Source organism: Bufo gargarizans, chromosome 4 (genome assembly GCF_014858855.1).
Source record: "Bufo gargarizans isolate SCDJY-AF-19 chromosome 4, ASM1485885v1, whole genome shotgun sequence".
NCBI classification, from domain to species: domain Eukaryota; kingdom Metazoa; phylum Chordata; class Amphibia; order Anura; family Bufonidae; genus Bufo; species Bufo gargarizans.
The window spans coordinates 213,162,922-213,182,858 of NC_058083.1; the positions used below are offsets into that span (position 1 = coordinate 213,162,922).

Here is a 19,937-nt window from a genome sequence, read left to right on the forward strand (position 1 = left end):
TCGAGGAAATACCCCGCCCGCTACTTAGTATGTTTACCAAGTGGAGCGCATGTTGCTATGCTATATGCATTACACGGAAGCGAGTTCCCTTCCGGGCGATGTCCCTTCCGGTTATGCCAGCCTGAATGTGGACCTTGTGGAATGCATACTATGTCGGATGCGTTCCACCTTCCGGAGGAAGTCACTTCTGGTCACTTTCTGCGTTACCGCTTTAGTAACATTATGCTGCTAGGAGATCTCGGCCCAGGTCGACATGATGTTTTTTAGTCATTACAACATGTTGACATATTATTTTAGTTTTTAGTCTGATGGGTTCCATTGGTAAATGATGTCACTTCCGGTTACTCCGCCCACTATTTTTGGCGCCAAGCTAGCGCTTCTGTGTGTATTTAATGCTATGTAGTGTATCTATTCTGTATTTTCTCCTGATGAAGGGGGTATAGAGACCCCTGAAACGCGTTGAGCCGCATATTTTAACATTAAAGGGATTGATTACGAAATTCTGGATCCGTGTGTTGTTTTACACGAGGGCTGCACATCCAGCGCGCTGATATCGACCTCTACCATTTTATACGCGATCCTGGCCGGGGGAGTGACTTGCCCCAAGTGTCTTGAGTTTATCCTGGTGGCGACCGCCTAGCGAAGTGAGTGGATTATTATTCATTTTATTTAATTTTTTTTATTATGTTTAAATTTATCTAATTTTATATATAATACATTGTTTGACTCCACACGCTACTTACGCATGATTGTGGGTGGTGCAACTCATAGAATTCTGACTTAACCTGCTATTCTATCTGACACCCTTGAGATTGGCGCTCATTTCCTCACGTTATCATTGACAATGTTGCTTTTCCACTTATACACGCCAAAAATGGCTTTAGAACATATAACTGCACTGCTGAACTGCAAATAATATATATATTTTTTGCCACTAATACACACCAAAAAGTGCTTTAGAACATATAACTGCACCGCTGAACAGTAAATAATACTTTTTTTTGCCACTAATACAGGTTAAAAAGGGCTGTAATTTTAGCACTTCACCACACAACGACTAATAGGCCCTTTTTACCACTAATACAAGCCAAAAAAATGCTTTAGAACATACCATATAACTGCACCGCACAAAGCCAAATAAGACGTAGAAATATTTTCTTGTAATACACCCTGTTAATGGCTGTATCACACAGCACTTGCACCCCAATAACAAGAACGGTTTGCTGGAATTACAGAGCTGTATAATGACAATTTGGATCCCCAGTCAGTGCAGCAAGGTGTAATAGGATTGTTCCTATTACCCAGGCTGTAAACTCCCCGACTGAACCCTGTTCTGCTTCAATACTGTGGAATGATTCATCCCTATCCTTTCACTGAACTTCTACACAGCAAAATAAAAGTATTTTCTAGCACTGTCCCTAGAGCCTGCTGACATCTCTCCCTTCACTAAGTACATGGAAAAATGGCAGAATCCAAAATGGCTGAGGCTATTTATAGGGCTGTGACATCACAGGGCTGGCTGGCTGGCTGCTGATTGGCTGCATGCATTGCATTGTGGGTGATCCCACCTTCCCAGAGTTCTTTGCTCCATGTCCAAACATGTGCAGCAGCCATTTTAGGAAAAAATGCGATTTGCTACCACTAAGCGTGAGGAAATTCGGATTTGGTGCAAATCAAATTTTTCCTAAAATTCGGAACTAATTCCACTTCGTCAACTTCAATTCACTCATTTCTAATTAGCTGCCTTTAAAAAGAAATAAAAGAAAGCTGAGCCTCTGTTGCCTCCAGTTCCTTATCTGCAGACAAGTTTGTGGGCGATTGGCCCTCATCAGTGCAGAGCAGAGAGAACTGGCTTATTTGGGTGAGAGGACTTTGTCTTGGATATAAAATCAAGCTATAATTATATTATATATATATATATATATATATATATATATATATATATTATATACAGTATATATCATTTTTAGATTCACTTAGCTATGGTTTAATGGAAGTGTCCCAGTCCATGTGACTAGCTCATAAGCAAATTTTGAAACAAAATACTTGGATAGAAAGGGTGTCTGGCTTTTGCACTTGGCCAGTCACTGATTGTTATACCACATCTAAAGATTTAAAAAGCTTTTCATTTAGAAAGTATCTCTAAGTGCAGAAATCTGAAGAATTGCTATACATTGTTTCGTTTCTTAAACTCTGAGAACTGAACAAGCGAGGTATAAGGCCCCTTTCACACAAGCGAGTTTTCCCACGTGGGTGCAATGCCTGACGTGAACGCATTGCACCCGCACTGAATCCTGACCCATTCATTTCAATGGGTCTGTGTACATGATCGTTTTTTTTCACGCATCAGTTCTGCGTTGCTTGGAAAAACTCAGCATGTTCTATATTCTGCGTTTTTCACGCAGCCCTGGTTCCATAGAAGTGAATGTGGCTTCAGTGAAAAACAGATTACATCCGTAAGCAGGTGCTGATGCAATTAGTTTTTCACTGATGGTTGCTAAGAGATGTTGTTTGTAAACCTTTAGTTTTTTATCACGCGCGTGAAAAACGCATCAAAACGCATTGCACTCGAGCGGAAAAAAACAAACAACTGAACGCAATCGCAGACAAAACTGACTGAACTTGCTTGCAAAATAGTGTGAGTTTCACTGAACGCATCCGGACCGAATCGGTCACGCTCGTGTGAAAGAGACCTTATCCAAGCACAATGACTAATGTTTGCCAAGTTACAAATAGCTCCATACTATATATTAATAAAGGATTTAACTTCAAGCTAAGTCAAACTTGTCTGCCAAGTTGGCAAAAGCACTTACACAGGTACATTACTTACGTGGCATGCTGTAATGCAACTAATGTAAAAAGTTGAAGGAAATAGTATCATAGCTGCTGCTGTATCAGTTGCCATGAAAACCCACCAGGAAATTATCATAGTCATCTGTATCGCCGTCCTCAGGACAGCGATACAGATAGATGTGCTGCGGTGGGGCAGGGGAGGGAGAGGCGTCTCCCTTCCTCGTTTCTCTGATAGGCTGTAGGCACTAGGTCTGCAGCCTATCAGAGGCCGGTGCAGGCAGCGCGAGTATGTCATCGCACTGCCTGACCCGTACAGCGTGAGACACAGGCCGTAAGATGCCTGCATGGCATCACTGCCAGTCTGATGGAGGTAAGCATAAGTGTTTATTTTTATATGGTACTACTTACTGGCACATGATTGGGGGGCATCTATGGGGACACTTGTTACTGGCACATTATTAGGGGGGCATCTATGGGGGCACATCTTACTGGCACATTATTGCGGGGCACTGTGGGGGCATCTATGGGGGTACTTCTTACTGGCACATTATTGGTGACACTTTTTACTGGCACATTATTGGGTGGCACTATGGGGGCATCTATGGGGGCACTTCTTACTGGCACATTATTGGGGGCACTATGGGGGCATCTACTGAGGCCACATAGAAGGGGTATTTTATATGGGGGGCTCTGTATAGGGGCATTTAATACTGGGGCACATTATGGTGGGTACTATGGGGAAGGGGAGAGAGGAGTACTATGGGCTCATCTATGGGGGGCACTAAGATATAGGGGTATTTTATACTGGTACATTATAGGGGCCCTAGGAAGAAGGGGGAGAGAAGCACTATGGGGGCATTTACTGGGGGCACTATATAGGGGTATTTTATACTGGCACATTATTGGGGCACTATGGGGGCATTAGCTCAACTGGGGGCATTAAAAGGTTTTATTTTTTGCACTGGCACATTATAAGGAGAATTATTACTACTGGGGGGGCTTTATTATAGGATTTATTACTACTGGTGGTCTTTGGGGAACATGATTACTAGTATGTACTATGGGAGCATAATTACTTCTGGGGCACAGTGGGGACATGTTGGGGGCACTGTAGGAGCACTATTACTACCATGTGTGCTCTAGCAGAGAATTATTCCTATTGGTGGGACTTTTGGGAGCACTTTAACTGTGGGGGCACCTTGGCACAGTATCAGCTTACCACAAATAGTTTTTGGGGACATTATGTTTACACTATTAGTGTCAGGGGCACTATTTTCTGGATGCAGTTATTTTAGGGCACTGTGTGGTACTACTATTGCATGGTACTACTATTATATATTTTTTTTCTGTTTCTGCAGTATAGTATTGGGGAGCACAGTAGAACGGTATTGGGGATGGTAGGATGATTTGTCCAGAAGATGGGAGGATGATGGAAAAGTAGTAAACTAAGATTTTGTTTGTCAAACTGCAGAGACGAGAAATGTCTGAAAAATGTCTAAAAGGCCTGAAAGGAGAAGATGAGGAAAGATAACATCTACATCAAAGAGATGTCACTGAATGTAAGAGGTATGGGGCGCTGTATTACTCTGTATGTAGGGGTGGATGGAGGGGTTAGTAGTACAGTACTATCTGCACATTGTAAAAAAAAAAGTAATCTGCAAAATACTATGGGCCAGATTTATCATTACTCTGACACTCACTCCACTTTCACATATGGCTAAAGTCAGTTTTAGCCTAGTTAGATTTATGATCGACCCTTTAAGACTGTAATAAATGTGGTTTGACGGTAGCAGTTTATCCGTCAGTAAGCAGATTTACAAAAGTCGCACATCTTTACGAAAAATTTGCACATTTTTATGAAAAAGTCGCATGTTCTATTAAAAAGTCTCATAAACTCCTCACTGGAGTGAAATTGCGACTTTTTTGCGACTTTTTAAATAGTCCCAATAGTAAATCTGTCTAGAGATTCATTTACATAAGAAAACACGCCCACTTTCAGAAAACTGGCGAGCATAGTGCAGGGCAGAAAAAAGTCGCAAATCTGTGCGCAGTTTTAGCGTTTGGGACTTTTTTGGGGACTTTTTCACTCCATTATTCTGACCTGAGCTAATGATAAATCTGGCCCATTGACTATCATATCGTGCAGGATGTTTTATATCTTTTTTCTGTGATTTTTTTATTTGTCTTAAAGGAGTGGCACCTTCAGGTGTAAATATGCTTCTATCCTGGGAGTAGCATTGACGTGGACTTTTGCCCTACCTATCTAATAAGCGACCTTGATTAAGGTAGTACATCTGTGTGTGTTCCTCCTCTCATTGGTTGCTTCATGCACACAGAGGTAACTAGGAGCAGCACACTATATGTGCAGGGTCTGCTCTCCTGAATGTAGATGCCCAACGGCTGAGACCACCTTGGCGCGGGTAGGCGGGCACAGATGTGTTTTGATCAAAATATAGTGGCTGAGAGTCTCTCTCATTTCAGAGTGAAGGCTTAGTCCATATATAATGCTTACATCTGTGGTTGTTTGTGCATTATTATCTGTTGTTTTCTGGGATTTTTTTTTGTCATAAATGTAGCCATGGACATCCACATTTATTTATCATATCGTGCAGGATGTTTTTATCTTTTTTTATCTTTGTTTTTAATTGTGATTTTTGGTTAGTTTGTAGTATAAACCTGAGGGAGTGACACCTTCGAGTGTGAATGTGCTTCTATTTTATACAGGGAGTAGTATTCTTGTGCACTTTTGCCCCACCTATCTAACAGACGACCTTTATTAGGTGGTACATATAGCTGTGCATGCGCTTCCTCTCATTGGTTGCTTGATGCACACGGAGGTGACTAGGGGTAGCACATTTTATGTACAGGGTCTGCTCTCCTGGATGTAGATATCCAATTGCAAAGCTAGGTTTAGAGTAGAACCTGCCTGACTGAGACCACCTCGGCATGGGTAGGCAGGCACAGATGTGTTTTGATCCAAATATATTGTCTGAGAGTCTCAGATTTTATTGAGGGCTTAGTCCATATATAATGTTTGCATCTATTGTATGAGTGTATTGTTTTCCTGGATTTTTCCTTTATAAATGTTGCCATGTACATCCGCATACTCATTTATCATATTGTGCAGAATGTTTTTTATCTGTTTCTGTGATTTTTGATTAATGGGAGAGGAAGCGATATTTACATTGTACCACAGGTACAATGTAGATGGCGTGCTGGTAAACACTGAAGAGGATGCATCGCTCACATGAGTGCCGCAACTTTTTCAAACAACTTATCAGCAAGTGTGTCGGGAGCCAGATCACCCAATCTGATATCCTGAGAGCAGGTCATCAATATCTGCAGCCTGGGCAACACCTTTTCAAGCAGTGATCAAATTTAGTTTATTACGCTAGTATAACACCTGCTTGTTTTCGTCATCAATAGCAAATTTATGAGGAGCAAACAAAACAGGTGTGATCAGTGGCATAACTAGGGGTCACGGTCAAGACTGACAGATGCAGGCGGTAAGACCATATTGGGGAGATTTATGAAACGGTCTTTGTTGCCCATAGCAGTGAATCAAAGCACAGCTTACATTTTACATTCTGCTCTTGAAACATAAAAGCTGTGCTGTGATTGATTACTATTTTGGACAATTTTAATAAAACAGCCCCATATTGATTTTTCACAAAGTGTATCCATTACAAACATATCCTATTATTTCATTCAAAACCTCTCACTGCAAAATAAAGGGAAAAGTACATTCATGTTAATGGAGTCATAATTCCATAAGCAAATAACTGGCCGTTTATCCTGTTTGCTCACCTTCAGTTCTGGCTTTATGATTGATTTCCTGATAATACAGTTTTCATCCTCATGTAAGAATTCACTGGAGCTCAGTTCTGAGATATGGATCCATCGGACCTTCTTTTTGGAGCATCTTTTAAACTCATCCTGACAGAAAAAAAGAAAATTATCAGCTAATATCTAAAAAGATATTACCATAAGTTTTTAAAGGGTATAAGACAGATTGACAAATATACATAAAGTGACACTCCGGGTAGCTTTTATTGCTCCTGGTAATTGACAACTGGTTATTACCATTGCCATTTTCCAAAGACAATGTCCGCACTGATTGAACACAGTGTGTAGGTGCGTGCCAATTTCACAAGGTGAATAGTAATATATAATTTATTCATACACAATTCCAAGAGGAAGCAGGACATATATATACACGTACAGTGCCTTGCAAAAGTAATCACCCCCATGACTTTTTTCGTATTTTGGTGCATCACAACCTGGAATTACCATGGATTGTTTGAAGATTTGCATAATTTAATTTACAGAACATGCCCACAACTTTGAAGATTATTATTTTTTTATTGTGAAGCAAACAACTGTAAGAGAGTGTCTGGAGTGGTAGTGGATGAAAGATACGTGCCACCGGGGGTCGTGGCCCCGGTGGAATAAGAGCCGGGTCTTTTGTGTTTTGTCAGCAGTGAGTGCTGTCACACAGCGTTCCGGGCCGGCTCTTACTGGGAACAGGCAAAGAGCAGGGTGGGTGTCTGTTCACCACGGGTGGACGGTTTTCGGTTGTTGGTGTCAGTCTACACTGATCCTGGCAGGTTGGTTATCTCTGGCCTTAGTTGGGTAGGGAAGGAGTTAATCCTTCACTAGGCTCGCTGGGTGTGGTCTGCCTGCTACACCCAGGGCTGTAAATATAGGTTTGATGCTCACTGACTGTGGGGCTGATGAAGTGTGGTCTCCTGTCTCACAGCAGGAAGCTGTACGGGACGCTGATCGCACGGTCAGGCTGAGCTCTGTAGTCCGCTCGTCTAACAAAGACTGCCCAATTGCTGCAGGCTCAGCAAAAGACCAAAATAAGGGATTCTCTGGCCGGAGCCAATCCCTCGTCCAGGCCGACACGTGGCCTGTCTAACTTGCACGAACTTGGACAAACCCGCCCCACGACAAGGTGTAGTACTGATCACGGATGTGAGAGACTGTGTGAACAGGCACCAAGATGCCTGCAGCGTTTGGGGATCCGTTGTGGGAGGTGGAGTTTATGGACATTGCTGTTGTGTGAATTGCACAGTTTTGATGTGATGCACTGGAGTGAATAAAAGAGCACGGTTTGGACACAAAGCCTGTCTCCTGGGCCTCTATACTGCCACCACTACAATCTGCCTACCAGAGAAAACCCCCACAATACTAATTTGACAAAATAACAGAAAAAATCTATGTGCATAACTATTCACCCCCCTAATGTCAACACTTTTTAGAGCCACCTTTTGCGGCAATGACAACTCCGAGTCTCTTTGGATAAGTCTCTATGAGCTTGCCACATCTTACCATTGGGATTATTGCCCATTCCTCCTTGCAAAACTGCTCCAGCTCCTTCAAGTTGGATGGTTTGCGATTGTGAACAGCAATCTTTAAGTCTGACCACAGATTTTCTATTGGATTGAGATCTAGGGCTTTGACTAGGCCATTCCAACACAATTACATGCTTTCACTTAAACCACTCAAGTGTTGCTTTAGCAGTGTGTTTGGGGGCATTGTCCTGCTGGAAGGTGAACCTCCTCCTAGCCTCAAATCATGCCCAGAGGGGGACAGGTTTTGCTCAAGAATATCCCTGTATTTAGCACCATCCATCTTTCCCTCAACTCTGACCAGTTTCCCAGTCCTGGTTGCTGAAAAACATCCCCACAGCATGATGCTGCCACCACCATGTTTCACTGTGGGGATGGTGTTCTTTGGGTGAAGTGATGTGTTGGGTTTGCGCCAGACATAGCGTTTTCTTTGATGGCCAAAAAGTTCAATTTTAGTCTCATCAGACCAGAGCATCTTCCGCCATACATTTTGTGAGTCTCCCACGTGCCTTTTTGCGAACTCACAACGTGCCATTAGTTTTTAGCTGAAAGTAATGGCTTTCTTCTGACCACTCTGCCATAAAGCCCAACTCTATAGAGCGTACGGCTTATTGTTATCCTATGTACAGATACTCCAGTCTCTGCTGTGGAACTCTGCAGCTCCTTCAGGGTTACCTTAGGTCTCTGTGCTGCCACTCTGATTAATGCCCTCCTTGCCCGGTCCATGAGTTTTGGTGGGCGGCCGTCTCTTGGCAGGTTTGCTGTTGTGCTATGTTCTTTCCATTTGGTTATGATAGATTTGATGGTGCTCCTGGGGATCATCAAAGATTTGGATTTTTTTATAACCTAACCATGACTTGTACTTCTCAACAACATTGTCCCTTACTTGTTTGGAGAGTTCCTTGGTCTTCATGGCAGTGTTTGGTTAGTGATGCCTCTTGCTTAGGTGTTGCAGCCTCTGGGGCCTTTCAAAAAAGGTGTGTATATGTAATGACAGATCATGTGACACTTAGATTGCACACAGGTGGACATAATTTCACGAATTATGTGACTTCTCAAGGTAATTGTTTGCACCAGAGTTTTTTATGGGCTTCCAAACAAAGGGGGTGAATACATATGCACATGCCAATTTTCTGTTTTCTATTTCTAAACAATAGTTTTAGGCCTCATGCACACGGCCGTTGTTTGGGTCCGCATCCGAGCCGCCGTTTTTGCTCGGATGCGGACCCATTCACTTCAATTCACTTCGGATGTCCTATTTTTGTCCGTGCTTTGCGGACAAGAATAGGCATTTATATTGACGGCCGTTCCGTTCCGCAAATTGTGGAAGGCACACAGGGGTGGCTTCCGTTTTTGTGAATTTGCAGTTAGCGGACCGCAAAAAACGGGAACCGTCGTGTGCATGAAGCCTTATTTATATATTTTTCTCATTTCACTTCACCAACTCAGACTATTGTATTCTGATCCATCACATAAAATTCAGATTAACAAAACATTGAACACTGAACTCAGAAGAGACCTGAAGTCACCTCACCTCGAACACACAAGCTGAAGTGTTTTCTAATGACGCTCGTCCCCCACAGCAGTGTGTGTCTTGTTCTCATTCCTTCAGCTTTTATGAGAAGGAGGTGAGGTGCAGGCAGAGACTGGAGCTTACATAGGGGTCATACTCTGTGCTCTGCATTCTCACACAGGCCACCCTGTAGTGTCATCCATGCTCAGGAATCTGACAGTGGCCATTTTAACTCCTTCACTGATTGTCCCCTTTAAAAAATGAGCCATCTAATATATAAAGCTGAGTGTATGTGTGTGTGTGTGCGTGTGTGTGTATGTCCACTAAAGGAACCTGCATCGTTGCATTTACCATCACGAAACTTGGCGCACAGGTGCATCAGTTGTCCGGGAAGGTTTAAAACCGGGTATCAGCTATCTAGTAGTTTTAAACACAGTTTTAAACAAGGTTTCCATAACCACCCAGCCATTTTTCTTCACTGCTGCAGGTCAGCTTTAAAGGGGCAGGGTACTGCGGATGACACTGTTAAGGGAGCGGAGTGCTGTGGAGGTTACAGTTAAAAAGGCGGACTAAAACACCCAGCCCCCAGGTCCCGCTAAGTCATGCCCCTGACCCGGTTAGGCCATGTCCCCTCCCAATCTGCAGCCAACAGGGATTGAAAAAATGAAGGTAAAAATCTACTTCTGTCAGCTCAGACAGCACAGTGCTGCTGTCTGAGAGTGAGCTGTTCAAAAGGACATCCCTTAAAATCACTGATAACGAAACGGGATACTGTGGAGGTCACTAATAAATGGGTGGCCGCTGTGGAGATCGCTGTTAAGGGGGCAGGTCACTGTGGAGGTCACTGTTAAAGGGGTGGGCACTGAGGAGGTCACTTTAAGGAAGGAGGGGACTGTGGAGGCCACTTTTAAAGGGGCAGCAGGGTACTGTGAGGTCACTGTTAAGACAGCAGGGTGCTATAAGGTCACTGTTAAGGGAGCGGGATACATCGGAGATCACTGTTGAGGGAGCAGGGTACTGTGGCAGTCACTGTTAAAGGGGCAGTCACTGTGAATGTCTCTGTTAAGGGGGCCGGGAATGGTGGAGGTCAGTTAAGGGGACTATAACCTATGATCAGTGTTAAGGGATGGGTGCTGTGAAGGTCACTGTTAAGAGGGAGGGCCCTTGTGGAGGTCACTGTCAAGGGGGTGAGGTGCTGTGGAGCTCGCAGTTAAAGGGGCAGGCTGCTGTGAAGGTCAAAGTTAAGGAGATGGGCTGCTGTGGAGATTCCATTTTAAGGAGACTGGGCACTGTGGAAGTGTCAGTTTTAAAGGGTGGGGGGCTGTGGAGGTAACTGTTAAGGGGCGGGGTACTGTAGATATCACTGTTATAGTGGATAATGTCTATCTTTTTACAACACACAACAAAAATGAAATAGATGAAATTTACCTTTGTGAAGCCAGATCCTTCTGCTAGTTATAAATAATTAAAGACATTCAGGAGTTTATTTATAAAAACATCTATTTTCAGTATTTTAATTATTATCTTTCCCGGAGAACCCCTTTAAAGGGGTTATGCCATGACTGATGAAAAGCATTTAGATCAGACAGGTATATGACAATAACTTTCTAAGAAAGCTATAACAAGCTCTGTACCACAAATGGGCCCAGACATCTCCATGTCAACTGCTCCAATTGCTCTGCTAGATTATCTTCGGTCTGGCAGCTCAGGGGTGTGTCCTTTCTGTTGCAGCTCTCTCCCCGTAACTGTCATAGCTTCTAACAGAAGTTGGTGACAGTTGAAGATTTAAACTGAGCATGTTCAACCAGCTCAGTGAGACTGACAAAAAAAAAACCTATACACATAGATTTTATTGAATAGCTCTCTGGCTATACAAAATTATTCAGATCCAGGTGCTCGTTTGAAAATGATAGAACATCCTTAGTGGAACAACCCCTTTAATGCCAAGACAGCATCAATAGTCTTAAAGTGACAGTGATGTATATAGCGATGGGTAAACACATGGTTGCCAATAGTAACAAGCAACCACTTTTTTTTAACCTCTTCTACCCTGGGCCAGGTTTCACCCTTCTGCCCAGGCCATTTTTTGCTAATCTGACATGTGTCACTTTTTGGGGTAATAGCTTTGGAACACATTTATTTATCCAAGCCATTCTGAGATTGTTTTCTCGTGACACATTGTACTTCATGATAGTCATAATTTTGAGTCAATATATTTCACCTTTATTAATGAGAAAATCCCAAATTTGCCCCAAATTTTGAAAAATTAGCAATTTTCTAAATTTTTATTTCTCTGCTTTTAAAATAGAAAGTGAGAACTCATAAAATATGTATTACTTAATATTTCCCATATGTCTACTTTATGTTGGCATCATTTTTTAAATGTCATTACATTTTTTTAGTAAGATTTTTTGTCATCTCTCACTCCAATTACAAACTTTTATATTTACTTTTTACTAACCAAACATATACGTACTATCGCTACAATATTTATTAGTGTCTTACTTGTACCTTAATTGATACTTATGCAATATGTGCACAATTGTATACAGATAAGTATTAGTTGCTTACCGTTTCTCTAAGCAATACAACATTTGCTTCTTGGAGTGTACATGGGGTACAGCAAGCCAAGACATCCCAATCAGGTTTCCAGTAAAACAAAAGCCAGAGTAATCCAAAAGAAAATATGTAGCCTGCAATGCAAAGTGCTTTCTGCCATCGTACTGTTCTGTATCCAAATATTTCCTGTACAAAAGAACAAAAAAAAATCTAAATCTTGTTGAAATCATATTTCTGTACACTGTACTGGAGTTGACTTGAGAAGGAATAAATGTATATTTTATCATTTCTAGAAACACTGCTAGAATTTAAAGGGGTTAGTTAATACAAGGCACTTACTAATATATTGTTAGTGTGCATAATGTCTCCTTTGCTGGCATTATACTGTACATTATGCGTGCTCCCGCTGTCCCAGCCACCAGACAGGTCGATAATTTTTCCTATAGTATGCAGCCGTGGGTATAACACTTGGAAATAAGCAGTGTCTAATAGTGATGAGTGGCATAGGCAATATTCAAATTTGCCATATTTTGCAAATTTTTGGCCGATTATTCGCCATAAATTTGCAAATTCGAGAAATCGTGATCTCCAGTCATTGTTTACTTGATTGTAAAAATCGGCAATGTAATATATTTGCGATAAATTTGCGATTAATTCGCGATTAGATTATTCAGCTCTATTTGCAAATACTAATATATAGCACTGTATTCTAAATATTTGCGAATTCTCGATATGGCGATATTCACAATTCGAATATTCATGCTCAACACTAGTGTGTAATGTGAATGAAAAATGAATGAAGACAACAAAGGAGGCAATATGTGCAATACAATACAATAGTAAGTGCCTTGTGTGACGAACCCAACCTCGCCACTGGGTGGTGGAGAAACCTGGCTACCAGCCTCTTGCCTCAGGATTATGGCCCATACTAACTTTGAAGGAGAAGACAGACCGGCCGCACAGCTTAAATCTGTGGAACTGTTTTGAGCAGGAAAGCCATGCTTGCGGCCGGCGGAATGTGACTTCCATGGAATTCGGGAAACCTCTGCTTGGATCTGGGTGATTTTTGGATATGTTATTCACCCAGATCAGAGCTATCAATGGATATATTCATTATGGGGATATGTGGGGTTTTGAGGTGTTTTCTGTGTTTTGGGGAAAATGTGTGTTTTCTGTCTGTGAGTTATTAAGTTAGCCCATTATGTTGGTAATTGTATTTTGTTAATTGTGCCACAGACAATGCCATTGTGTTTGTTGAATAGGGTTAGTTTTGTGTTTAAACTGTACAGGATTGGCTGCTATGTCATGTCCTCAGTATGTCATGTGTATATAAGTCAATGCTCTGTGTTCAATAAAGAGTTCCTGTTTTTACCCTTCATCATGTTGAGGCTGGTGTTTGGGTAACTGATCGACACTGGGGATTGCTATACACTGAAGATTTGCTATACTCCCCGGGCTATACTATTAGCTCTTGTAAGAGCTGTTCCTGCTCTCTGGATTTAGGAGAGGTTCACCCACTGGAGCCTGGAGCCTTGTAGTAGGTCCAGGGTGGGTAGGAGACGGTGAGACCTCAACCAAGCTTCGGCGGTTCGTGGGGTCTGCAGCGCTTACAGTGTCAAGTGCAGTGCTTAGAGTCCTCGGCAAGCACTAGGAGCATCTATCGACAGAGGTACCCGGTCGGGGTGCCAGGAGATCCGTTACACCTTGTATTAACTTTCTGTACATGATAAATGCCATTTGCTGAAGTGAGACAACCCCTTTAAAGAATGTATAATTAATGACCATTCTCATCATGCAAAGCAGTCCTATGATTTTAGTATTAATACTTACTTTAGTAATGAAACTCATTACAGCGAGTGACTGGCCGCACTGGTCACATGTTATGAAAACAGCCTCCAAATGGGAGCAGCAGCATGCTCAGCTGATTATTTTTATTTTTTTTCATGAACAACCCATTTAATCTAAATAAGAAAATGTTGCTTGCCTGCAACCACCACTAGGGGGAGCTCACTGCATAGTGATTTATATAGCTACCATTAGATTAGATTATACCTTACTAGAGGTCCCCTTACTAGAGGTAATGACAATGCTGAATGCTCAGAGGAGTGTGAGCTCCTGCCAAGGTATTCTCTGATTGTCAGTGTAAAATCTTGACATGAATCTTCCCATGGGCATAACTATAACCCAAGAAGCCATTTCACTTGCTATGGGGCTCAGTGGTGGCGGGGTCCCAATCAGGTGGAAGAATATTGTACCTTGTTTTAAGGAATAACAATATGTCAGGTTGTTTTGCTATTATGTTAGTTTTCTGATATATTATGCTGTTATATTTACCTCTATTTATTGCTACTTAAGCTGCTGTTTTAATTTTCTTAGACTAGGTGGCGGGAGCCCCATACTAATTTGCTATGGGCCCTATGAAATATAGTTGCACCCTGATTCTTGTACTAATGTGCAATAATGATACAATCCTTCAATACTTCATGGGTATACAAACCACGCACTTTGATGAAAGGATATACAAATGAAAGAGTACTTTTTTTTTTCTAGACACTGGATAGACCTATTTTTTTTAACAACCTTATCTAAATCTATGTTTTAAGATGAGTAATATTTTACGGGTGCATACCCTCTGCCCATCTATAGCTCCTGCATGGGAGAAAATGTAAGCTTATGGCACGAGTGATGAACTAATCCAATAATTAGTCTATTAAAATAATTTCTCATGCTGAGAACCATAACACAATCTACCATTGTTGACGCATCTGTGCAGAGACTTTAAATGAGGAAAGAGTAATAATTAGTCATGGCTTCAGTTTAAGAAACCACAGGTAAATTATCTTCTGCTTCTGCTTATATACTAAATGCTTTGTGTAAATGCAGTGCTTTACTTGGGTCCATAAGCATGATTAAACTAAGGCCTCATGCACATGACCATTGTTTTAGTCCGCATCCGAGCCGCAAAAGATGTGGACAGCAATCCGTGTGCTGTCCGCATCCGTTGCTCCGTTCTGTGACCTCGCAAAAAAAACATAACCTGTCCTATTCTTGTCCGTTTTGCGGACAAGAATAGGAACTTATATCAATGGCGTTCCGTTCCGCAAATTGCGGAACGCACACGAACTCCATCCGTGTTTTGCAGATCTGCAATTTGCGGACCGCAAAACACACAGCGGTCGTGTGAACGTAGCCTAAGAAACTAAAGCTGCCAAACACATTGGATGAATGTTGTCCAAACCCACCTTCAATTTCAACACGCTTGATCCAATTTTTCTCAGGGAGATAATGGCACGTTGAGATATGCATTGTGAACTCCGGTAGTCTGTTCCAGCAGAAGCATAGCTGGACACTGCTACTACCAGCCAGATACCTATTGACTATAATGGCATCTGACAAAGATCCAGCCAGTTTTCGGCATAAATGCCAGCTTATGGCTGGTCAAAGAGTCTTGCACAACACATAAATTAACGTACCCTAAGCCCATTGCCAGAGCCAAGCATGCAAGTTTATGGAGGAATTTAAAGAAACAGCCAAATGATAGCTATCTAATGTGTATGGCAAGCTGGAAAGGAACCGTTTTGGACAATTTGGCCAAAATGAATCCAAAGTTTATGGCCAGCTGTATAATAATACATACCTTATAATCATGTCAAAGGTGTTTTTCCACCACATTTTAACTGGCTGTATCACTCACAGGGGGAAATTTACTAATCAAAATGTGGGGGAATTCTGGAGCAAATTTAAAACAAAAAAACTGGTATACATGACCAATTAGATTTGTCTTTCTCTCGTTTTTTTTTTTTACTCACTCAACAAAGGGCATGGCTCAATGGAAAGGTTCATGCCCAACTGGAAAGGGGCTTGGCTGTACATAAAAAATACTCCAAATAAATGGTGTGCCAGATTTATCATCCAGCATCAGCCACTTTGATGTCAATATCAGTAAATCTTCCCCATGGAATATAATAGAGAAAGGCCACACATGAACCCCATTCTAAATTTGAGGGTTTCCTTTCTCAGGACCTAGCTGCCAATTTTTTTGTGATGCAGTTTTGGAAGCCAAAACCAGGAGTAAGTTAAAAAAAAATGTCTGGTGTACTCTCTCTCCTTTCATAAACCACTTCTGATTTTGGCTTCCAAAACTTCATGCAGAAACCTGACCATGTGGCCGTATTGTTAAAGGCTATGTACACCTTAGGGGCTATTTTTTTTTTTTTTTTTTTATAATTGCATTGTACTTATTTTGAGCTAAAAACCCTTTTTTTTATTGGTCTTTATTAACAATATGGCATACTTTTTTTCTGTACAGTGCTGACACGCTCTAGTAGCTTTTGGATTTTCTGTCTTTTTGCCTTTTCCATCAGACCAGGAGTTGAGGGGATCCTTATCTCTGCTTTTTGGCTTTATAAACACTCATATAGCTCAATCATTATCTTACTGATAAGAATGTGGCTTAAATAAGTGTTTATGACCTCTTAGTAGTCTAGAAATAAGGGTTAATAGATGACCATCACAGAGTGAAAGTGAAAGTAGCAGTCACACAGTTAATAAAACAGTTAACCTTTTGTGACAGAACGGCTCAATATGTTTAATGAAGGCCAATTTAAACTATGATTTTTAGCCAAAACTTAGTAAAATGCAATCATAAACAAAAACTGCCTCCAAAGGTGTACATAGCCTTTAATGTCTTATCTTCTTGCTACTAGCTTTTTTCAGGCATGCACCCTCCTACAAATGCCTTCCTTGTGAGTAAATCTATAGTGTATACTACAGAAACATGACTATGGGTTGATCCACAAGAGCTGCTGTGCACCAACAAATAATGCATCATCCTCTAAATCTAGAGTTCTAAAGACAGTTTGCATAGAACTGAATACACAAAAAATGCTATATCATAATGCAAGTTTTCAAACTAAAACTATGAATGCATGTAATGTTACAAAAAATGGCAAACAAATGGAAAAGTTGTTTCAGAAGGATTACCATCTCATTGTCCAGCCCTTCGTTGAGCAGTGCTCTGGAGTCATCCTGCACCAGTATCCCCATAGTCCTGTGGCAAGTCTCACAATCTTCTTCTGTGTATTTCTGTCCTTACAAACACAGTGCCGGCACCTAGACACTCTGATTACACTCCTTTCCACTGAATGATTCAGAGTACTGGGCTGCTTCTTTAATTTGACACTTGCGTAATCTTCATTTGAATAAGAATTATCATACATTCTTGAGCTTGTATTGTGTCAGGTGCATTAACTATCCTTAGTCATTTCTTGCATACATACTGAAAATGTATAATAATGCTGCAACACCCCTTAGTGACGCAGAACAGTATGCGTTCTTACTTTCCCGGGAAGTGTTCTTAAGAAATATAATGAGCATGATGTGATTTGGGGACCTTTCACAGATTAGGTTATAGGGCACCTGTTAACTGTTGATTTTATATCAAGGTACAGTAAGGTATTTTACATCTGAATCTAGCAGAAAAAACTCAAGAACATACTCTATTAGAAATTAGTGTTGCACGAGCACCAAAGTGCTCGAGTAGAACACCTCGGGAGCAGGGCCAGCTCCAGTTTCATGTGGGCCCTTGGGTGATAAATCCCTTGAGGCATATTTGTACATTTATATGTCCCCTTGTGGCTCCCACACAATATAATAACCCCCACTGGCCCCTATACAGTATAATGACCACTAGTGGCCCTTCACAAAGTATAATGACCTCCCAATGCCCCCACACACAGTATAATGACCCCCCAATGCCCCTACACACAGTATAATGACCCCCACAGAATAAAGACCCACAGTCACCCCCCATTCAGAATAATGAGCCCAGTGGCCCCCACACTGGGGGTTATACTGTATGGAGGGGGCACTGGAGGTCATTATACTGTATGGGGGTCATTATATTAAATAGGGGGCACTGGGGGTCATTATACTGTGTAAGGAGCTGTCACAGTGTAATGACCCCCCCCCCCCCAGTGGCCCCCTCACATACCTATCATTGCTGGAGCGCAGGGGAGCTGGCGGTCCTATCATTCACTAACCGCAGCTCATCTCCCTGCACTCCTTCTCTCCTCCGACCCGCTGCAGCAGTAAGACACACGAACCCCCCCCCCCCCCCCCAGTGGGTTCACATCACGTTTTTCCTATCAGTTTGATGTGCAGAACTCCATGTTTTTGTATCCTGGAGAGTCCAGTAGAACATGCATATGTTAACGTATATGTTTTTTTTTTTTTTTTTTTACAATGGAACTCTATGGTGAACGGACGCCACTGTACGGCATCAGTCTGAAGCATTTATTATTAATGTATACATTTTTGGTATACATTAAACGGATGGCAAAAATGTGATGTGAACCCAGCCTTAGTGTCAGAATAAGCACCAGTACACAGCATAGCAGAGAAGCGGAGAGGGGAGGCTACCATGTACTAACAGAGCGCTACCTGGTCCTGGTGGTCTGCAGTGAGGACACTGTCTCCCAAGGATCATTTATCTATTGGGAAATTCAGGGCACAGTATAATACCATAGAATCTATATACTATAAAGATATTAGCCCTACCCTGGAATAATAATACAATTAGGAGTTTATTAATTAAATAGAAATATGTTTATATTAGGTGTATTTCTGACACAGATTGTGGTGCAAAGGTCCTTAGCACCGCAATCTGCAACTTTTCCCCACTCATGCCAGGTCTAAAAAAAGGTGGCGTGGGAAGGGAAAGGGATACAGTTATGGCCATACAGTGACCGGATAACACCTCTGTGCAGTGACCGGATAACACTGCCATACAGTGACCGGATAACACCTCTGTATAGTGACCTGATAACACCTCTGTATAGTGACCAGATAACACCTCCATACAGTGACAGGATAGAAGGAAATAAGGGGGCACAGTACAGGGAATGACTAGTGGCACTGTACAGGGTGTGGTAGGAGGGCACAATGCAGGATATAAGGGGGCACAGTATGGGGTGGGAGGCACAGTACGGGGTGGGGGGCACAGTCACATGACCCTGTGATGTTAGAAGGTCCTTATGGTGAATGCGGTTCAGACGCCACCATAATGAGAGGCAGAGGAGTGAGACAGGGGCCCAGGGCCCTGGATGGACAGGAGGGGTGGACACAGAAAGTGGGTGGAAGGGGCTCTGTGGGGGATTCATACAAGAAGTAGGGGCAGGAAACCTGTGCAGGGAAGCAATAGGAGATAGTAGGGTGGAACCATAGCTCTGGAAACATGAGGGAGAAAAAGAGACAGCAGGGGCTCCATGAGGATGAGATAGGACAGGATATGAAGGGGTGGGCAGGTGTCATGGAGGCAAACTGCTTAATGAAGCAGTAAAACAATCAAATGGCATAAAGCTGCTGGTATACAGCATCCAGCAGCAACTTGAAGAGTTCAGCCTGCCCACCCTCCTGTCCCACAGAGAAGAGACAGTCACAGTGCAGACTCACAGACTGTGTTCACACTTCTGCTCCAGCCCTGCGGTCTCTCTCATCAGACAGCACATCTTGTGTAGAGGGGGGTGTCTGATGCTATGCAGCAGCTGGCCACATGTGACTATCAGAGGGCCCACCAGAGGGGTACTGCATAAGTGAAATGACAGCAGTGTCATTGATGGAAGTGCTCATAGCAGCTCAGTGGTCCCCCTCAGGAGCAATGGGCCCCGCACTTGCCCAGGTATGCGAGGTGTTGACGCTGGCCCTGCTCGTGATGCTCG

The 19,937-nt window shown here is 42.3% G+C and overlaps 1 protein-coding gene across 1 annotated transcript in view; it reads right to left on the minus strand.

The window, feature by feature from the left end:
• Positions 1–17,344, minus strand: part of LOC122934071 (probable cation-transporting ATPase 13A4) — a 197,091-nt gene extending 179,747 nt beyond the window's left edge. The window contains exons 1-3 of the mRNA XM_044289220.1: positions 17,203–17,344; positions 12,232–12,405; positions 6,601–6,729 (exon numbers count right to left, since the gene is read on the minus strand). Coding sequence (XP_044145155.1) covers positions 6,601–6,729; positions 12,232–12,405; positions 17,203–17,265 — 366 coding nt within the window. The 5' untranslated portion in view covers positions 17,266–17,344. The remainder of the gene's footprint in view (positions 1–6,600; positions 6,730–12,231; positions 12,406–17,202) is intronic.
• Positions 17,345–19,937: the final 2,593 nt, after the last annotated feature.